The following is a 22,798-nucleotide window of genomic DNA, read 5'->3' on the forward strand; positions in this document are numbered from 1 at the left end:
AAAGCTGGAGGCCTTTAGTCACTGGCAGGAAAGCCAAACATTCCCGGACCCTGAGCCGGGCTCATTGTGGTGCTGCTGGCGCTGACCACGCTGTGGTGAAAAACGGATCTCGCGCCTGAAAAGCCAGTGCGCGGGGAGCGCTGAGTCAAAGCACGGGTGTCACAAACGGCCTTTGTAACGTGGAGATGCTATCTGGGCTGGTTATGCTTTCCCTTCTGCTCGCTCCAGCATATTTGGAGCTGCAGATAATGCCTCACTGCAAACTGGGAGCAGCAAAGTTGTGGTGCCGAGGCAAACGCTGCCTGCAGACAGGGTCAAATGCACGTAAACGCCGAGTCCTTTAGGGACAAAGAGCAGCTCCATTCAATGCATGACACGACAGTTAATAACATTGAGAGCTTGAAGCAAGCAAAAATGTGCAAAAACATCAGATTAAAATATTTCATTTTAATTGATACTGGTCAGTTATAAGTATATTCATTATACCAATCTTAAACAGTTTTAATTACCTAGAAGCCACCAAATTGAAAATATTAATTTTGCAGGGAAATTGTTTTTATTTATGTACATATTTATCAGGCACGCGCACACGCATTGTGTATTTGTGAGCTAGGGCTAGATCGCATTAAACACCACAGCAAGCAGGTCCCTTCCCGCACGGCTAAACTGATCTTGGGAGCAATTCCTTGGAGGCACAAACCCAGCCTTTACAGCCCCACGTGGCATCCTGGCCTCCACGAACATAGCTGGCTGCCTCTAGGCCAGCTCCTGCGGGACGAGCCCCAGCGCCCACAGCAGGCCGGCAGTGGCGGCGGGTGCTGAGAGGCGGGCAGGGCAGCCCCCGTCCCGCTCCCCTCAGGCTCCCCGGCTGCCTGGCCTCAGCTGCCAGCCCTCGCACCCCTCGGCGGCCTCCTCGGGGGACGCAGGGCTGGGTTGTGCTGCGTGGACACGGCGTGAAGGGGTTGTGTACGCGGATGAGGCTTGAGCTTATTGAGGTCGGCGTGGAAAGCCATGGCTGGTCGCACATCGGGGAGAAGCCGGGATGCTGCTGCTGCTGCTCTTCATGGCGGCTGCGGCCCTGCCGGGGGGCTTTTCCCCAGGGTGGTGGCATGAGGCTGGCGTGCAGCCCCTCTGCGCACCCGACAGCTGGGCCGGATCCTGGCCGCTCGCTCCGGGCCTGGTGCAGAAGGCTAGGGGAGCTGCGCGCATCCATGCGGCTACGGCTGCCTCGTCAGACACCAGCAGCAGCAGCAGCACGAGCACACAATGCAGCCCTCCAGTGTGCTCTGAACAGTACCTGGAACCTATCTGCATCCCCTTTCTTCTTCCAGAGCTGTGTTACTTGCTGAGGCAAAACCTGCTGCAATGTATTGCTCAGTATAACATGGCTATTTCCAAGGGTCTCCCCCTTTTACCACTGGAATCAACGGGAGTTTTGCTACTGATTTCAATAGGAACAAGGCATTTCTGTGCATTGGGTTAAAATGTATTTCATAATAACACCTTATACTTTATTTATAAGCCCCTCCTAAGGCATTGCACAAATTATAGTCACACAAGAATTGATGTGTGAGCGCTGTCTTAATAACACCGTATTTTGTATCTCAAACATTGTGTTCTAGATACAATATTTACATTTACAAGTGAAAAGGCTGCTAACCTACCAGTTATTGTTCCGAGCAGACAGATGATGAGCCGTACACGCTGATGGTGAAGCAGACACGCGTGGTCACACCCGTGGCGGGATTGCCTTGCTCCGTGCAGATCCCGGTTTGGTTTTCAGGAGGTAAGCACCAGCCAGCATGGGCTTGCTGCAGGAGGCAGAGAGCTGCTCTTGGACCCAGACCGTAATGCCTGGCAAACAGCCAAGAGGGGCCCACACCCCTTTTTTTTTCCTTTTTCCCTGGTATTCTATGTATTAAATAAGCAAGATAGCCCCATAGGCTGGTTTACTGTGGGCAGACAGACATAGAATTTATCTTCTGGGACAAGATTACCATCGCAAAGATGAACCTGGGACTGGTAACTCACATCCCCTGCCCCAGGTTTTCAGCCATTAGTAGTTCTATTTCATTCCCTTTCTGTGTCCATAGGTTTCTGCCCTTTATTCCTTTTCTTCTCTTTTTGGCTGATTTCTTAGGTATTACTGGCTAAAATACATTACTTCATTTTCTCTGGGTAACGTGCAGGTTTAGAGTTACGCTAAGGTTTGAATTTGTTCTATGTTTCCCTGGTATAAATAGCAGTAGGAAAACTGAAAATATACCTTTTTTTTTTTTTTTTTTTTCCAGTTCATTTCCGTTTGCTCTTAACCTCAGCTTTGGCAGTTGCACATCACTCTGTGTGCAGCTCATGAGGCTCTTCTGCTCCAGAAGTGGCATAGCATCTTTTAAAATAACTTTTCCCTGACAAGGAACCTGCTAACCGAGCTCCTGCAGCTCTGTTTCTAATCAAAACTTGGTCGGCGGCGCACATTCGGTCCCGCTGGGCCAAGCCTCCACGTGTCTGGCTGCTGCCGGGACCAGTGGCTGGGGCCGAGGCGTGCAGGGAGCCCAGAGCCCCAGCCCTGCCCGGCGTGGGAGAGGTGTGGGAGATGTTCCTCCTCGGCGGGGAGGAACAAAGCATGGAGCACAGCTCACGTTACATTCCTGCTGGAGAGTAGTGCTGGGTAAGTCTCTCACGTGTGTCCTCTGCTTAGTGCTGCTTAAGGGAAATAGCTGAGGATGGAGCAACCCGCACTGCACGCATAGTGGTAACGAGTTGTTTTAAGTGTGGAGGTAGAATTGCAAAAGGACTACACAGATATGGTATTACAATTTGGACAGGAGCCAGGTTTACAACTTCCTTGCTTTAGAACAGATGTTAAGCTGATCCCTTCCCTAATATTCTCTTAGAAGTACAAAAAAAAAAAAAAAAAAGCAAGCAATGTATTCTTAGTCAGCAGGCATTGCTTGGGATCGCTTGCTATCCCCAGATGGTTTTCAGCAGTGATCACCTGAATGAAGGAGTTTTCACCAGGGCCGTGGAAATGAGAACTCAGAGAAAGGAAACCATGGGATCAGTCTTTCAATGCACACAGGTGAAGGGCGACAGATTTGCAGGAAATCTCCAGTTGCCAGAATCCTCGTTTCTTTCGAAGACAGCCCTCTGAAGGAAAGTCCCCATGAAAAGTGCTTTCCCTGAAGTCCCATCACAAACCTTCAGCAATGGTGCTAGGCCTGCTCAGCTGGGTTTTGCCTGCAGACAGCGACAATTTCAGGGCCCTTGCTCCCAGAGGCGAGATCCCCCATGATGGCCTGGCGAGGTGACCACGTTTTCGTGGGGGTGAAGACGGTGACGTGCAGGCGCAGGCAGAGGGGCCTGCTCCTGCTGGGCCCGGGGCGGCTCGAGCACTGCATGCGGCCTGACCTCCTCAGCCAGGCCTGCGAGCCACCCGGGAGGCCTCCTGTTACCTCCAGGTGCCTGACAGGAGCTGTAAGCTGCATGAAATCCTCCAGCAGAGGTTGCAATTGCCTCCAGGCACCTGACAGACCTCACGTACACTCAGCAGCCACACGCTGTAAGGGCTGTGAATTGCGGTTCCTCCTCTCTGAGGACATACGAGCTTTTCCAGCTGCGCCGGAGGAGTTTGGAGATTCACAGATAAGCTCTTTCGTGTCAGCCCTACGCCACTGGATTTTGAGTAGTTTATGAACAGTTATTCTGCAGAAATTACAGATAGGGCACCAGGATTATGACTCACGTGGAGCTGCAGGCAGCCGATAAACATCTTCAGGTCATTACAATGCATACGTTCATTTATGACAACTGAAGAAAAAACTTTCTGTCTCCCTGTAACTGTTTATGTTTTACCCTTTACGTTTTTCTCAGCACACTTGGCTTCATATCCAGATTCTGTAGTCTGCAGCTTTGTGATTCAAATACTGCAGGGGAGGGTTTATTTATTTTTAAAACTCCCTCTGTCAGATTGGATTAAATAAAAAATCAGTCATTTAAATTTCATAATTTTTTTGCTTTTAAAGAAGCAAGTTGTCCATTTTGATTTTTCTGAATTCAAGTCCACACTGTCCTTTTGCAAACTGTGTGTTCAAGCCCTGAAAGTCTTCTTTAAACCAAGCTTCTGTTGGGCCTGATGACTTTCTGATTCATGATTCAGCTGCTCTGCATGAGCTGGTGTTGATGTACACCTGTCTGGGCAAGGAGAGATCTAAAACTCCACAGGGTCTGGTACAGGCCAGGACTGCAGAACGGACGTGCCCGTCTGCTCCCTTACATAGATTCCTCCACTGTGTTTACCCACGGCACTCTCCACCATGCATTAATCGTGCCTGCCTACCATGCTACCTGTTCTTGCATCCTCTTTCCCAGCGTTTTGTTGGGCTAAAGTTTTATCTGCTGCTTTGAAGCCAACATATTTATGGTGCATCCGAGGCTCTGTATTAGTGACCCTTTGCCGGGGAAGGCTCCGTCTCCCACACAGCTTGGTTCTCCTCTGTCTCCAAGAGTGCAGTGTTGAAGGACAGCTAATTTGCTTTGCAGTGGTACAAGTCCCACGGCAAGAATGATGCCCAGTATAGCCCAACAAAATTCAAGCCAGAGCTTTTGCAGTTTGCTCTGCGTCCAAAAAAAAAAAAAAAAAAAAAAGTAGATGAAACTGCACTGACCTCAGCCTGTTTCTAGACTTTTTAAGGGAATACCTGATACCTTCAGTGCTGAGAGCAGTCTGAGTGTAGAAAATCAAACTCTGCCAGATCAAACCTACCAGCTTGCTCCTCATCTAAATCATCACTGACTTCTTCGGCAGAATTTTTGGGTTAAACTCTACAGCATCAGAATATCCATTTGCAAAAAAAAAAAAAAAAAAAAAAAGTATAAAAGCTCAAAAGGTGTCTTCATTTTGATATGAACAGGAGGTCTGAAAATTAGTTCAATGTGCCTAATAACTTTCAAAACTGTTTCAAAGCAGAGTTTAAGTAAGCAGCCAAGTTTTCAGCAGATGCTCTAGTATACTTGATGCTCGACACTTCTGAAAATCTACCTACTCAGATGTGGAAATACAGATGTAGCCATCCATGGTCTTAATGAACCATTTTTGGAAAAAGACTGAGCTTAGTATTTTCTAGAAACTGAAAGTAATTATGGTGGGATTTTTCCCCCCTCATTCGTGTTGGCTTTTTGTCTTAAGATGAAGAGGATTCACTTTCATTCTTTTTCTACACCGGCCCATTTATTATTGAATAAGCACCATCATGTGCTCAGTGTGATTAAAAAAGAAATGCAGGCCTTGCACTCAGGTAGCTCGCAATAGAAAATAAAAATCCCCCAAGAGATGTAATGGGGGACAGTGCTTGCTTTCACCACCTCTTAAAGGCATAAAAGCATCTTCTTTCCTATTCTTTGTGTGCTCTGTAGTTACGGACAGTATTTCTCTAGCACAGGCAAAAGAAGAGCATTTTACTTAATTTCTAACATATGATCCTGGAGAAATAGTGGTCTAATGTGCATGTAATATTTGTAATACATATACGTTTTTAAAGGGATGTGTTACATACAACCTTGTGGTTTCAGAAAGACTTGATTAACGGCTCACTTTCCAATATTGCTGTTGTACAGGATTCCTGTAAATGAGACTTGTGCACTTTTCCAAAAGCTGTGTTTGGAACAACATCACTACTTTTTATTAAAGATGAAACCAGTGGTGTACTACCATATGAAGTAGGTGAATGCCCATTTTCAGATGCTTGTAGCTACTGTTACAGAAAACTGAATTCAGCTGCATCCTTGAAATTGCTTTTGTAATTTCTTTATAAACATAGCAAAAGACTTAATCTATCACAATATTCTTCTCATATTCCAAATACTTATATTTTGAAAACCTTAACATAACAAATTACATAAAGCATTCTTATCTGACATATTAAAGACACAATGTTTTAAATTTCATTACTGCTTTCTTGACTGTGTGTCACAACTATGTAAAGCTCAGGCGCCAGCTCTGCATTGGGAGCATTTTCACTGCAATGAATCCATTCTTTCCCTGCTGAGTTTGGTGGTTTCAGTTTGTAACCTGTTAAAAAATAGGAAGTTGTGCCTAAAGTATCACAATAAACAAAAAAAAACCTCGCACCAAAATCTCTGCAGAGAAGAGCCCTCTGAACACAACAGGGGCTGCACACATTTTCCATCCAGCAAGGGGCTCTGATGAAGCTGGTAGCACACTGCAACAGCCTGTCAAAAGAGGCCGCATCCTTTCTTCGATTACCCGAGCTGCACTCCTTAGTTAAATATTTGTCTTCAAGCCAAGCGAAGAAAGAAAGGATGGACTTTTTATTTTTTTCTTTTGTGTACAGAAGCTTGACAGTCACAGGGTGGCTTGAGGAAATCTGTCAGAAAATCACCACTTCTACTGCTTCCCAAGCCAAAACGAGAGCCAGGGGTCTTCTGGTGCAAGAAACAAAACCTGCACCTTACGTACACTGCGTAGCACGTACATGGCATTATTTCACTTCCCTGTTTATGGATTAGCCAAGTCACTGTCATATGTTGTTGTAACTGATACAATATTTTGGAAGAAAAGAAGAGAAATTTTGCTACATGTTTTTGCCTTAGGTAAACAGCACGGTACATCTGTATACTGTGACACATTTCACAAAGCATGCTTAGTGAATCAGAAAAAAAAAATAATCCAGATTTGCAGAAGGAGTTCCCTTTATTACTCAAAATATTTGTCAGCAGTAATATTAACCTATGGAAGTTTCTGAAATTCAAGTCTTATAAATGCACAGGAATTGCACACGTGCGTGCGATACACACACTACTTGCTAACAATTTTCAGTTAATATGGTAGCTAGAAATCATCTGTGACTTTGATGATATTTTCTCTCCCGTATGTTAGGTCAATGACCTATTTCTGTATGTTGGCAGCAATTTATGTGTCTTGTGACTTTGTATTTCACAAAGAAGTACTATGTTGTGTGTTATTTACATTAAAAAGACGAAATATGTAAAACTTTGCCTTTGTTAAAAATCACTCTATCCTAAGCGTTTAAATTATTTCATGCTTTCAAAAGGCACAATTAAGTATCTAATGAGAACTTCCATTCAATGTAACACATAATACAAAAAACAGAAAAAATGTTTGAGACATCAATGATAATATTTTAAATATATTGGCATAGGAAAGTAGATGTCTTTTTCTTTATTAAACTGACAGTTCAGTTCTGAAACTTTATTTTGAAAAGATTTAAAAAGGATTTGTATCTTTAGAAATAAGAAATTTAACAGGCATATCTAAAAAATATAGAAGAGAAAACCTGATTGTTACTACTAATGAAATAGCTGATGACAAAATAGTAGTCTTTTTGATTTTGATCACAAAAAATAAACTGGTAGTGACAGGATATGATGGATAGATTTGACATCCTGGCAAATCACTGTCATTGATTCAATTATTCTAATTCAGAATAAAAGCTGTATACAGTATGTGTTTATGCTACAGTGGAGTTTTTTAAGTGATTGACATTCATCATATTAGTTAGACAGTTTTAAAAGCTATGTCTTTGTTTTACACAGCGTTGTCAAGAAAAAATAAAGTAGAACCTGTATTGCATAAAAAAAGCAAACCACTTAACCAACTCTTGGTTCCCAACCCATCAAAATAAGTTAACATTACTGCATCATATTAACATGTTCTCTGAAGAGTCAATTTCACTCCAGCCATGTAATATACTATTAGAAAGACGAAATTTTGAAACTGTAATGCAATCTTACAGTTGGATGGCTTGCAAGTTCGGCGGCGAAGAATATATTACCTTTCAAAATGGAAGGCAGCCTCAGAAGAAAGAATGAAAACCACTTTAATTTACAGGTCAGCATTGCTTTACCTTTCTTTTGTTTGATGATACTTACACAGAGATGAATACAAAATAGTCGTAAGTTCACAAACAGTATATATATAGATATGACGGTACAGGAGCCTGAATTACTTCTATGTTCTGCCCTGTTTTAGACCAGCATGCTGTGATACTCTTCCCCAAGCTGAAATGCACTCTTCTGGTATTCTAGCATTAATGTAGCTGTCAGTTTGAATTTCAATCTTGAATTATGTCTGTTGACATAATTTCATAGTGCTGACTTCAATTGTTTAGGATTACTGTTTTGAACTACATAAGGAAATCAATTCTTTTTTCTACGTTTAGTAAATTTCATTCAAGTGCATTTTAATACATGTATTAACCCATGAGGCAAACTAATCACCTATAATATATTCTGATAAAAAACAACAACAACAACAACAACAACAAAAACCCCACCAACATGCTCAACTACTGGTATATCAGAATAAAAACTACCTTATGTATTTTATATTTATTATTATGTATTTTATAAAACACCTTAAGCATTTTCTGAAATTTAATACAGTATTTCAATTACAAGTGGGAATGTTCTTAAGAAAAATAGATGTGCAGTTTGCTCTTGGAATAACATGTGACAATGAATCACTCACTTTCATTAATTTATTTCAATAAACAGCCCAACTTAACTTATTCATACAAAATATTAAATGCATGAATACAAAAATACCATTGGGAAAAAAAATCCATTTATTTTTATTGTAAAAAAACACCTAGAATTGAAGGATTACAAGTAATTTTCATATCTGAAGGAAAGGAAGAAACACTACATTTCCAAAAGGGCTGAACAATGGCAGGACCCAACATAACAGAAGCTTTAACAAAAAGCAAAAACCAACCAAGCCCCACATTAATACAAAAAGAAACCAGAACGAAAAAAATAAGGCACCGTATGATAATGTGTATTTTTAAAGACTGCTGGGGCAAATCATTAAGAAAAATATTTGTATAAGTCATTATCACTCATAATTAGAGTGTCATATAAATCTGAGTGAAACTGCTAAGTAGAAATCACTAGAAGTCCAGGTGCTTCTTGCCGATGGCCATAGCACCACATCCTGAGCTCAGCAGTTTGGCGGATTCTGCCAGATCCTGTTTGCTTGAGCGGCTCACTGTGTCTGACAAGTCTGGAGGCAAGTGCAGGCGCTGTGGCAGGAGATTTTCAGGAGGGAGAGAGAGAGAGAGGCAGAGAGAAAAGAAAGAGAGAAAACAGAGAGAAAAAAAAGAAAGATTGATGGCAGTAGAATTTATTTTCCATAGCGTATTTCAAAATGCACTCTTTTTCCCAATTCATTGATGTTAGTCACACAAATAAGATCTACCCATATATGCTTTTAGGTGGACCGGGAAATAGCTTTGTACGTTTTCATTGTGTACTTCAAGATATTGGATTCTGTAAATTGGAACATATTCTTATGAAAATTTTCTAAACAAAACTCAAATTTGCTCACGGTATTTAATTATATCTGCACAACTTGCCTTTAAAAACAAATGTTTTGCCTCTATATCAACAGCTACATTAAATTCTTTGATTTCTATGTCATGAAAATATACATATAGTTTTATTTCACACACTTATGCATACCTTGTGACAGAGTTCGAAAATAAATGATGTGATGGACAAAAGATACAGAGGGATCACCCCGACTGCAACACTATTCTGCCAAGTGTTTCATCTTCATACTCTACTGACAGCTTTCAATAAAAGCAAACAGTGATAGCAGCTGCATTTCCATAAGGCAATCATATACGCTAAATAAACTTTGCCTTCCCTTCTGAGCTGTAGGAACATTACATCCATTTTGCAGATGAGGAAACTGAGGCACAGGTTATGTCGTTGTCCACAAGCATGCAGTTCTTGGACTATTAACACTACAGTTCAGCTATGACAAAAATACTTCAACTCTCCCTCTGAGGATTCCTTTACACTAAAGGCATGATATTATGATTTATCTTTTGTAAACTAAGGCAAAATTAGCATAAAACCGAGTCTTTAGTTTGATCATTACTGGCTGGCTTTTGGACACAGTGCAGTTCTGAAAGCCAGGCAGATGAGACAGCTGAACATCTTACAGTGCAATAATTTATGAAACTGGTATCGTGGAAGAAGCATATTTCTTGAAAGATTTAGTAGGCAGAGGCTACGCTGCATGGCTTTCTGGAGGGAACACGATAACAGTAATGGCTGCAAAGCTATCGGGCTGTGTAGACCATGCTTATTGTCTACTTTCACTATATTTGTGCTTTTGTCAGAACACAGAAATATACACAGCTGCCCTTTATTTGATACCTTTGCAACTTTCACAGGATCCTCTCTCCCTCCAGGTAAGAATTCAATACAAAAAGCACAGGAACACATCCCTATTTGCAGCATGCAGACTGTTCAGCTCGCTGCTGGCTGTGCGGCCAGGCAGACAGGAGGGGTGCATCAGTGGGGTCCTGGCGGCAAGGGGATGCGCGTGGCATGGCACACACAGCCCGCTCTGGGGCGAGGGGCACATGTGAGAGCAGAAACACAAGAAATATGCCCGTCCAAGTGCTGCAACCTGCCGAAGAAGCACGTGGGAAATCCCACAGTTCAGGTATGTGAAAAGCCCCCGTGTGTACTTCTAGTGGGGCTCTTGCCTTTCACCCAATCATATCGGAGTTCTGGCACGGCAAATTGCACCTACAGTTCCCCACTTGTTCCTACAAAGGTCAGGCACAGCTGTGGACATTAACTGCAGTCCTCTATGTCCCATTTCTACATGGAGAAAATATAAAGCAGGGCACACGCCTGCTGTGGTTGCCTGCTGAGAAAGAGCCGAGGTACCACTGGGATTGCTTGGGGCGCGCAGGAGGAAAGCAGAGGGTGAGGAAAAGCCAGTGTTGAACGGCTTCTTTCCGAAAGCACAGGGGAGCACTCAGGAGATCTTTCCGTCGCATTTCCCTCCCAAAAAAGCATTCAGCACTCCGCTAACAGGGTAGAGGGCACCTGGTGTGTGGGACGTGCAAATGAACAGTCCTGCCTACTCCCACTCCCTGTGGCACGTCTCTGTCCTCACCAGGGAAGACACAAGGGAAACACAGCATAATTTTCTTTTTTTTTTTTTTTTTGCAGTTATTGACCTTTTTGACAAGTCTGCTACACAGATTTAGAATGAGGCGAATAAGAGCAAACAGCCCCGAGACTCAGCAAACTCATTTCACACAGGACCACCTAATCTTGTGGGTGGGGAACAATGTCAAGCCCTGCTATGCTGGCCTGGATTTAACGTGGTGGTCAAAACAAACAAAAAAAAACTTTGACATACTTGCAGCCTCTTATTCCATGCTGTGCTTGTCCACTAATTTGTATTAGAAACAGAAAACAAAGAGGAACATTTATAAATTCACAAAGACTCAGATGGGAAAAGTTAAAATGCAAGATGCTTAAGTTGGAGAGCGGGACTGAATTAAGCTTTTACAGCTGTATTTGTCATGATACAGTAGTTAGCTACACACACGTATACTTTTTCTCCCATCTTATTCAGGGATGAGGATGCACACTGCTCATTTAGTGACCAGCTATTCAGTATTTTTTTTCTTGTCATTGTTTACTCTGAACTTTTCTGACGTATTTATTGTACACTATTCAAACCTTGTTCTGAAGGCAGAATGGCTTTTCAATAGCACATGTCAGCATATAGCACTTGAATGCTCCACAAATACCAACTGTGCTATTTTCCTAATATTACTGTGAGATAAGGCAGCAAAGTTACCTCCATTTCACGGATAGAGAATTGAGGCACATAAAAAATATGGTAAAAGGTATGAATTAATTTCAGAAACACAATCTGAGCCATTTAGGACTTGCTTTCCCAGAATGTTTAGCATTGTGCAGCATTTTATGTGATCAAATGGTAACTTCAGTTGCAGCTGCGAGTGCTCAGTATTTCTTCAGAAACCCCAAGCCAGGTCCTCAGAAAGGGGCAGACATGAAGTAAGGGTACAGAAATAAAAGCTGTGGGTGGAAGTGACATGATCACACAGAAGCTCAGTGGTATGGGCAGAGACATATCAGACTCCAAGATATCCTTCAACTTTCTTAATTACAAGACCATCCCTCTTACAGTCCTTGCCCTCTCTACAATCCCAGTTTTCAAATACTGAAATAAATTGCCAGATCTCCAGAAGTGTATTTCACTGCTTATGCCATTTGCATCGTCAGATCAGGTTTATTCTGAACAATAAGCAACACCAGAGTCCTCTGAAAACAGCTGGATATTATCCTGCCATTAAGATCTGAATCACAGCACACACAAATACTAGATCTTAACAAAGCTTAAATAGGCATCCCAAAATTCCTTATATTTTCTGTGTGCAGCTTCAAAATAGAAACAGGACTGCAAATATTAATCCTAATAAGTACTTTTACACCATTAAAAAAATGAAATAAAAGCCTCAGAACACAAACAAACTGGAAATGGATCACGTGGCATTACACAGGCATCCAAAGGCTAAAGAGCAGGCCTTTATTTTTGGCACCACTATGGGCATTGCAGTGACTTGCACTCACACACTAAGTGAGAGCATGAATAGGCTGTGATCCTTTTTGAACACCAGCATTACAGAACGATCAGACATTTTCACAGATATTTGCTGACCACAGAGAAACAGTTGCATTTAAAGTCCCAGTTTAGGACAAAATGTTTTCTGGTGGAGAGACTGCTCTGTTATTTCAGAGGCTGTGACCCCCATCCCTTTCAATCTCTCTCTTAGCACTTTGCCTGATTTTGCTCACTTAGGCAATCTTAGTTGTCAGTGCCCAGGCCTCCCGTTCTGTAGCTGATCTTCAAGACAAAAACATCCCTTGTCCAGGTATCTGCACCCCAGCCTCTGCTCCAGCCACTTTCAGCTTTCTGCTTCCAAGCCCCTTGTTCGCATTTCTGCCACTCCTGGCTTTTTCTCGCCTATTTCTGCCCATATTCCATTCCCTGCTCCCGTTCCTAATGCCTTGGTTCAAATTCAGCTTCAGGCCACCCTTCCTTGCTTCAGCCCCTCATCCTCCTCATCCTTTTATCCCCCTCCTCTTGTCCTCAATCTGCCCCTGGCTCTTCCCTGCCTGGGGTATGGGCACGGTGCCCGCTCACCTCCCCAGCTGGAAAGTGGGAACATCCCCGGAAAAGGGCCGGGCTGCATGCCCTGAGTGCGCACACACTGCGTGGGACAAAAGAGGCAGATTATCACAGGACAGCAAAAACACATCCTGGCATAAATGTTAAATATACAATTACTTCTCCTCTCAACCTGTCCTTTGAAGTAATTGAAGTTTTTCACTAAAATGTTCCAGTTCCAAAAGTAAACGTGGCAGTTCCCTGTAAAGTTCCAGTTCCAAAAGCAAGCAGTCCCATAATCACCTTCCTTGTTATAATTCATTAAAGCAAAGGAAGGTAAAGCTCCTAAGTATAAAAGCCAGGGAATGCTGGAGTAAACTTCCTTTACGCACAGTTGATTGGGTATCTGCGTTATTGTAGCACATCACGTTACATGACCACACACTAGTTTTACCCATATAGGTTGTCAGAAAGGTTGAAACTGAGCATCTTCAGAACGACACTATAGGAGGGAGGGGAGGGACAACAAGCTTAGTTGTTGTGATGAAGAGCTGGCTGGCTCACGAAAGCAGCTTGCTTACTGGTACGGCAGAGATACGGACCGGGCATGATGCGCCGGTGTCAGCGGAGCGAGTGCTGGTGCTTCCCTTCCTGCTGCTCTCCCGGGCAGGTCATGAAGGCTTTGTGGTAATAGGCACAATTACACAGAACACAGCTAAGCACACAGCTCCAGGGCACGCATTATGAAAGGAAAACAGTTCAGACAAAACTTATTGCATACTTTGTCTCTGCTCCTCCCCCTGCCTGAAGAAAACTTCTAATGACTTTGCTTTCAATGGGGGGAAAAAAAGGTAAGAAGAGGAAGATAAGAATACGTAAGATGACAGGCCAGAGGGGATGCTGAGCGATCCTTCAGTCCGGTCCCAGTGCTGAGGACCAAACACAGCACCGATGCTTCTCCGACACTGGTCTGCCTAGTAAGACAGGGCTGCAGAGACTCACGTCACGGCTATGCTAGGAAGTTCCAGGGGGCTGGTGCACTTGCTTGGGGTGGGATTTTCCGTTTTTATTTTTTAACCAACAAAATCCCTAGCAGACAAAAATACTAGCAAGTGCTTTTGCCAGTGTAGCTTATTTTACCAAGGGAATTGTTTTACAGATTTATTGTAAAGAACAGTCTTTTTTCTCTTCAGTGTTAAGAGGATTGACCAGCAGAGTTTTCCTAGCAACCTCTGCTGATGGTGATTATACCTCAGTTACAAAATGCATAGAAACGGTACGCAGGCTTTAACTGACAATAAAAGGGGTTGGAAATAAAGTAAAATTAACACAACTGAACCTAAGTAAGCAATGACAGGTTAAACAAAAAGCTAGGTACTAGAGAAAATGTTAAATAACCGATTACTATCCAACTATCCATACACACTACACATATTCATCTAAAGAATATATTGGCACTGTGTTGCAGAAATAACTAGTGAAATCTCGTATTGCACCTATATGGTATAAACAACAATCAGCTGCTCAAATTATCTTTCATATTTTTATGGAAATATTTGTCTGTGAGAGGTACAGATTATTTTTATAATGACTAAAGTGCTCAGAAATAATTGAGGTGGAAGACATTCAAGAAACAGCAACATTCCATAAAATTAATTGAGGGTTACTAAAATAACATATTATTGGGAACGTTTTAAGCAATTTAAAGTATAAAGATATTTGGTAACAATATGATAAGCAAATATATATACATTGGCAACAATCTGAACCCAAGGTGATTCTCTGAAATCATTATTGTATTTTGGCATTTATTGTAAGTGTAATACTTCAGCAAACAAATTAGTAATGACATGAGCGATGCAAAATCATTGATCAAAAAAGAGGTGGGAGTTCGTTCTTAATTTCAGGTATACTAAAGCAATTCCATTGAGGTTAACCTTGTGATCCTGCTAACAGCTATATGAAGCTTTTAACAACTGAGCCTTAACTTCCAAAACTGCAACTTAAATAAAAATCTTCACCATTCTACTTCTTTGGATATCTGAGCAAAAAATTGCTTATTAGCCTACCATGGCTACAGCCCTGCCTTGGGGCAGGGAGATGGGTTAATGACCTCTCTAGATCCCTTCTAGTTCCATTTGCTACAATTCTATGAAGACTAAAGTAACCAAAGCCTAAGGGATTTGGATCAGGGGGAAGAGGAGGGTGGGGAGAAGAATTTTAGGAATGCTGGGAAAATGAAAGATGCAGACTCCTAGTTTATATCCTACTTCTCTTTGAAGCAGAACTCTTGCCTTTCTATTAAGCCTACACAAGGGATATCGAGCATGGTCGGAGGTACAGCGGCTGATCTGCTGTTACTGCTTCTTCTGCTACTTATGCCTATACTTTGCCCCTGCATTATGCTTTCTTTTTCATATATGTATTTTTTTTAACTGCCTCATTTATAATTGCTAGTAATTACTTCAATGATCATACTACCTAGGAAAAGACTTAAGCATTTTTGTAGGTGTCATGAAAAAGGGGGGGTTTAAGGAGAAATCTACAGGAGGTTAGTAATGCAGCTTTATAAAGCCTCCTCTTAGAGTGACGAACTTGGTTTCTTACTTGAAAATTATTAAAATGTCAAGTGATCACCACCAATACCTGACTGGAAATAGATTTCTTGGTAAAGAATAAGACATCACAGGCAGGCTGGGGAGAAGGACATTCCATTTGGAAACGCAAATCTGCAACTTAAATTTTAAGAAAAGAGGGAGCCCAGTGGAGGGATGCCAAATGATGGCATAGCCACTGAGCTGTCTCTCTACCTCTGCACTGAAGACGACTGTCCCAGACAGCAGGGTCTAGCTGCCTGCGTTTGGGGCCAGCTGGGGCACAGTGCAGCTGTGCACCCTGAACCGGGGCGCTGTGCAAAAAGGCACAGTGCGAAACCCTTCAGCTGCACTCCAGCTCAGGTCCTTGCCACCTTCCTACACTCTGGCCATGTCAGTGTCTAACCACACAGCTTGCTGATCCAGGTACAATCCTGACCTGCTGCCTTGACTTCTGAGCTTGTAGATTTGCCTCATACTATGGATCTGTGTGGCAGTCACCAGACTGTTGCCTGACCCTGGTGATCCTTGCGGTTCCGTTCTTATTTGTGCAGTGGGGGAAGGATGTAACAGTGGTGGCTGAGCCCACCGGGGACATGGGGTGTGCCTTCAGTGCAATGGCAACATGTGGCACTGATCCTCTGCTATGCCCTGGACCACAGCTTATAAGCAGCTGCAGTGTCTGCTGATGTGGTGAAAGAGGTCCTGAATGACCAGGTTTACATTATGTCTTATGTCCTCCTGGGTTGCATCGTGCACTTCTAATTGTGGTAGCTGACAAGTGGCTACAACCTCCGTAACAGATACACACTTCAGGAGCCCGTTAGCCTTACTAGGCAATGACTTTCTGCTTCCTGCTTTTTTAACAGGTCATCACCAAGCACTGAAACTGGTCTTTTCGGCAAAAACAAATTACTGTCTTTGGGGTTAATATAAATACAGAAGATGTGCATGTATGAAATTAAATTTCTTCTAAGAGAAGTGTTTGTTCAAATACTTGACATAGTGGTGGCTATAAGTTTTGGCTTCTTTCCTTGTCAAGTTCACAGATTCAGAGACACCAGAGATGTGAATTATGATGAAATGATTTATGTTTTATGTGATATGTAGTCTAGTGGAGTGACATATCACTTATGGCGATGTACCTTCATAACAACATTGCAATATCACTAAGAAAATACATGAAGTTCTTCCGGCTTAATAAACCTGGGAAATACTTCCAGGTTAATGCAAGTTCTCTTCCCTGTGGCAAAACAGTAAGCCCTTTACCACTGAAGACATTGCAAGGACTAGGAAAGTCATGCCAACCAGCCTAACTCTCTTCTAGCAGAAATTACAAAATAGTCCTGAAGTTTGCTTACAATTAATGTCTCACAATCTATATGCATTTTTATATTGTGATAAGAATGGTGCCAAATTATCCTCCCATAACTGCAATTAGGCCTTAAGCAAACTATTTTAAGACTCATTTATTAAGAATCTCACATTCCTTTTCACATTACAATTTTTCTCAGTATTTCAACAAAACGAGAAGACGAAACAGCTGGTAACTATTTTTTCTGTATAATGAACATGAACTCAGTTTCATCTTGTTCACAGACATTCACAGATGCTATATTACCATTGTTAGATCGCAGCAATGAAGCATCTTCTAAATCAATGATAAAAGACTTGACTTTTTAAAAGAGCATTCTAAAATTTTCTACTTTTCAGGTAACCATGATTGACTTATAGCTAATCATGACTGTATCAACCCGTGTTAAAATAAGCACACCTACCATATGCATTTCCTATTTCTTTTTTTGAGTTGAAGCATAATCTGAACTGTCAAAATTAATTAGTGTTAACATCAGGTGATGAGAGAAAGCTTCCACTAAGAATAGCTGATAAATATACTTGTACCTACATATCCCTGTCTGCTTGCTAAAGGACACATTGCTAATATGAAAATAATTTTTTATATATAGCTAATAGTACTTACAATACTTCAACACAATTATAAAACACTTTCTATCACTTATAGAATATAAAATAAAATAAGGGTAATTAAGACTTTTAGCTCATTTGCAAGACAGTGATGTTCTGCTGTAAGTTTCCAACACTACAAAAAGATTATTTTAATAGAGACTTTAAAGCATCCTGGTAAAATTAAGAACCATTAATAAATCCACTTCCTTTTCTGATAGATTTTGTGAAAGCCATTTCACATTTCGTAGTACTGAATCTCAGTATGTGCCTCTTCAGTGCAGCTTTCCAGTGTATCTAGTTTACAGAATTGATCTTATAATACCGAGATGATTAAATTCAAGCTGTGCTGATTTGCTGGGATGCGCTGCACGGTACTGCTTCATTCTCTGATTTCTAGAAAACTAAGCCAAGTACTTTGAATCTCAATTCCTGTGTCTAGATTTAAAACTTGATTTCTTTAAACACTGGATTTTGCAGAGTGAAAATCTTTCAGAGATCACTTGTATCATTAAAGTTCAGTTCTGTATATGTTTGTGTAAAATGAATCTCTAGGGGATTTAAGATGTATGAAGAACTTCCATTACTGCATGAGTAGGCACTGGTGGGTTTTTCCATGTGCAGCATTAGTCATTACTTTTCAGCAGCAGGAAATGAAGCAACGAACAATTGTTTGAACAGGCTCTTTCATTCCAAAAAAAACACCCTTCAAGATGGGTTGAAGATGACTTGTTATTTGTGAAGGGATAGAAGGGGAAGAGAAGACTATCAGGAGATTTCCATTCTCCAATGTTTGGGAATGACAAATGTTGGTCTGGTGCTTAAAGCACACCTAGAAGTGACAGACCCGCTTTATATTACAACTGCAGTCTCTGCATGATGAAGAAGCTCACATTGTTATAAAGAGGGCTAGAATAATCAGCAATGGTTATAGGCACTCCAGGTACTACAGCTGTTCAACTGCTCGTCTGATCCCAAACTCAAATACAACCAGAACTGTATGAAATACTTCCACAGTACCATAATACATACTTGCCATGGTCTTACCAAGCACATATTGAAAGACTGCCTCTGTCCTGAAGAATTTACAGTCTGAATACACAAAGTGGATGAAGAGGTGAAAAATAAAATATCCAGGCAGAATGAAAAACATCATGACTTATAAGTATTGTATTAATGTCAAAGCTTTTCTCTTCTTCTAACTAAAAAAAAAAATATTCCTGCACAGAAAGGCATTTGGAAGAGAACAGGCATAGGGGAAGAAATTAAGTGACAAAGGGCTGAAAAGAAGATGGACTGAAAAAAAGGAAATATGGGGGGCAGGAGAAGATACACTATCTAGATGTGTTATAGTTGAGACTGGACAATATTGTCTTTAAACTGAAGGGAAACGCTGCTCTAAATTCAAACGGTAGTTCACACGTCTGATAGCATATATGCAAAGCAAGCAGACTAACACTGCTCCTGTAGGTCTGTTCTTTTTGCTGAACCCCTCCTCCCTGAGCTTATGTAAGAGGATTGTGGGACCTGTAATGCAAGTCTGAATAATTCTAGGGCTCTCAGGATAGTCCGGATGGACACTAATGTTCATGTCACATTCTCTTCCCTGATGGATTCATTCAACCTAATTGCAGCTGTCTACAAGTCAGCCATTCAGTCTAACCTATATTATATACTTAGGGTGAGATGAATCATTCTTGCAAGTGCTTGCCCATCTCTGCTGCTTATTCAGGAAACCTGGATGACGAGCTTAAACTAAATTTTTAGCTCGGAGAGTAAAAGGTCAAGGGGAGGAATTCAGTCCTACAACTATAGGAAACCTCACTGAGTCAGTGCCTCCACTGTATCTCCTCTTTCTTTGAATGACATTGCAATGTGCCACAAAGTACGGATTTCGTATCAAACCACAGATGGCTCACTGGAAGCATTCCAGAGTTGCTGGCGATGCCTGCGCCGCTCTACAAGAACTTGGGTCTCTCTACTGAAAAGCTTGAGAAGTGTTCAAGCTGTCCAACCAAGACTCTGTGTATGCAAACAAAAGCTGTGTGAGTGAGAAGCGGGGAGAAATAGCATTCACAGACAGAAGCATCTGTTCTGTGGAGGACCAACATATTGCAACAGTACTGTCAATATCTAAAATTTCAGCCTAGCTGGAAAAGTAACCAAATATTTGAGTTCTCATCCAAAGCTATCTGTTAAAGTTCACTGTAATCTACCAAGCTTCTAGCTCCATTTAAAAATTTTGTTACATTTCAGAAAATTCATTAATACATCCATTTAAAGACTGTCACTATCTGAGGGTGTGGAACAACACAAATGAACTCATAAAGCGTTCTTCCTCTTGATAAAATTTTCCAGATAGATTTCATCCAGATAGATTTTCAAGCTTTGCAGAAAGGTCCAAGACATGTAACTTGCCCTAGCAAGTCTCCATTGCAAAGGAATTTCAATGCCCAAGTTACCAACTCAAAGAAGAAACATAACAGAAACTCAATCAGACTTCTGAATTGAACAGTTCTGTATTACGCTATTACTAAAATACACATTGTCCAGAAGCTCCCATGTGATTTTGAGTATTAAGTCTCTACAGATCTTATGAAATTTGGGGCTTAATGAAGTGCTTTCCTAAGAAGAGAAAGAGAAAGTGGGAGCTGCTTGGATTCCCTGGAGCAGCCCCACTGAGGCCTTCCCTGCTGCCGCCTCAGCAGCCTCGTCTGCATCTTGTGTACAGTGACAACTGTACATTTCCTCCTCCTTCCCTAAAAATACATCCGTTTCAGAAGCTACATGTACAAACACAAACGGAATACGTAACTATACCTGCAAATGCACACTTAGCGCTCCTGACTGCGTATTAACCGCTGATAATGGCATAATGGCCAATCTGTGTACCCACAAAACCTCTCCAACGCATGCAGTACTGCTTCTGCTCAGGCAGTGTGAGCTGTACTCTTTTACATTACACCACACAATGTAAAACAACATACAATATGGCCATGAAAGGCTCTGTTTCAAGAGACCAGCGTCACAGGTTTGGCAAGTTTCTGGTTAGGAAGAAGGGGCGTATAGTGGGGCAAAATGTAAATGCTAGCTGGGGGGGCACTGCTGTTTTATACCGGGAATAGACCAATGCTCGGCAGTCTATTTACTTTTTTAGGTCAGCTAGAATTAGAAAATTTCCATTGCTAGGCAGCGCAGCACATCTGTGAAGCATTTCTGGGCATTCAGAAGTGAAGCATGCGCTGCCCAAAGGGAAGATTCATCGCAGGCTGTTGGCCAGCCCTCCGCTCCCTCCCCGCGCGGGGCGAGCTCTTCACCAACAGGAAATCGCCTTAACTCTGTGCAGAAACATATTACATGACCAGAACACAACAATTAGCACATTTGTAAAGCTTCGGGGATAGGAACAATTTAATAGCTTTTTGAAGCAGCTTAATTTTCTAGAGCTTTTTATCTTTTTTTTTTTTCCTTTTGCTTTTCATGCATAGACAAGTTCTCCTTTCCTATAGGTATTTTCTCAGTCTGCCTGGCAGGAATACTATGTGCGGGAAAACACAAATTACTTAATCACTTTAAAATAGTGCTAGAGATGGAAAAGTGCTCTGTAAGTGCAAACTATTATTACTAATCCCCGTATTAAATAAATGTATTGCTGGTTTATGAAATCCTCCACATTCACGAAGCCAGGCTGCCAAGCAGAAGACCAGTTTGTTTATGTTTGCAGCTTTTCACAAGCTAGAAACTTCAGCTGGGCAATGGTAAATTCAACTGTCAGATGATCCGCAGTAAAGCAAAAAACAGGCCAGTAGAAAAAAAAAAATCGACTATCATTGTTTTCTCACCCTAAAAACTGGTACTGATACAGGAAGCATGTTCAATTCCTGTAACTTCCACGTGACATCGTAGAAATTAAATAATTCATATTTCAGTATCTCCTATTTTCAGTATCAATTCCCCATGACTTATGAGGGCTACAGTTTAAAACTCCAGTTAACAAAGCCTTTTATAGTGTTTCTACCAAATAAACTTAGACTTCAAAAGCCATTGAAGTGTAATTTAATATCCACAATGTTGGATCAACCTGTTTTGATGCAAAAAACATCCTGTGACGTATTTTTACTCAGTGATTGATATTACTTATGCAAAACAGTAAAAAACACATTGGTGATCCAGTTGTCATGTTGACTACCCTTTGGCAAACGGACGCATTAAAGGAAGTTTAAGCCCAGAATGAGAAGTTGCCAGTGAAAGGTTAAAAGACAGGTCACGCTAATTCCTTTTTAAATGACTCTATGTAAGACAGTAGAACTCAGTGTAAACTCAAACAAATGTATTAAATGTGAATGATAGAAATTGGTATCACATTAAATGCCAGACTTCTGCGAATAATTTAGATTAAAATAAACATTACTATTTTTTTCTGGCAGCTGGGGGAGGGCTGAACATTTGAGCAGATTCCTACATCAAAGATGTGTTTTGTACAGAAACTATATGTCAAATTATAGTTATTTGCTTTCAGATGATTCTAGCGGTTACTCAATTTTGCACTTTTCATGTGTCAGTATTTTTTTTATTTTACCTCTTTATTCCCTACTACAAGTAAGTCTCTTTAGAGCAATAAGATCTTTAAAATCCCTTTAGTGTTTAGAAATGTCAACAATGCAGTAGACTATACTTGATGAATAGGCCAGATAGAAAAACCTGCCTCAAGTTTTGAGAGAAGTAAGGTGCTTTGAAGAGCACTTGATTTGAGATTTAGAAGCCTGCTGCTATTCAGCCAGGCACTCTTGAGAGCTGTTAAATTCTGACCCATAGCATGAAAATAGGTTGGAGAGAGGGAAGGAAAACTAGTAAGGAATATATTTTGTACTCCCTGTATAATTATTTCTTCTAAATACCATTTAAATATTTCTTCCTATAAATAAATAAAAAACAGCTAGGAGACCAGGCAACCTTATCAGACACTCTGATTTGAATATTTTGAATGTAACTAGAACTTGCCAGGGGGAACAGCCACAGCACTAGAAAAAGATGAAGCTCTAAAGGAAAAAAATATATCTAAATGGTTCTTTCCATTTGAATAGACGGCACTGACATATTAAAGCTTCATATTTTTGACAGGAGACATAGAAAACAAAGAGGTTTTCACTTCAGAATATGCAGTGGAAGAACATGAAATGTTTTGGTTTGCGATAATTACAAAAATATTTTTTTTATGTTTTGCTACCTCTTCCACAGTCTACAACCAATC

The 22,798-nt window shown here is 41.2% G+C and overlaps 1 protein-coding gene across 2 annotated transcripts in view; it reads right to left on the minus strand.

Annotated features, from left to right (window-relative positions):
- Positions 1-22,798, minus strand: part of ELP4 (elongator acetyltransferase complex subunit 4) — a 201,284-nt gene that overhangs the window by 52,504 nt on the left and 125,982 nt on the right. The window contains exon 10 of one of the 2 annotated variants that reach the window (XM_083838928.1): positions 7,840-9,059. The exons of the other annotated variant lie outside the window; for it this stretch is intronic. Coding sequence (XP_083695054.1) covers positions 8,928-9,059 — 132 coding nt within the window. The 3' untranslated portion in view covers positions 7,840-8,927. Of the gene's footprint in view, positions 1-7,839; positions 9,060-22,798 lie in introns of those variants that run through there. 2 annotated transcript variants of the gene reach the window in all.

This window comes from Anser anser (assembly GCF_964211835.1).
Source record: "Anser anser genome assembly, chromosome: 5".
NCBI classification, from domain to species: Eukaryota; Metazoa; Chordata; class Aves; order Anseriformes; family Anatidae; genus Anser; species Anser anser.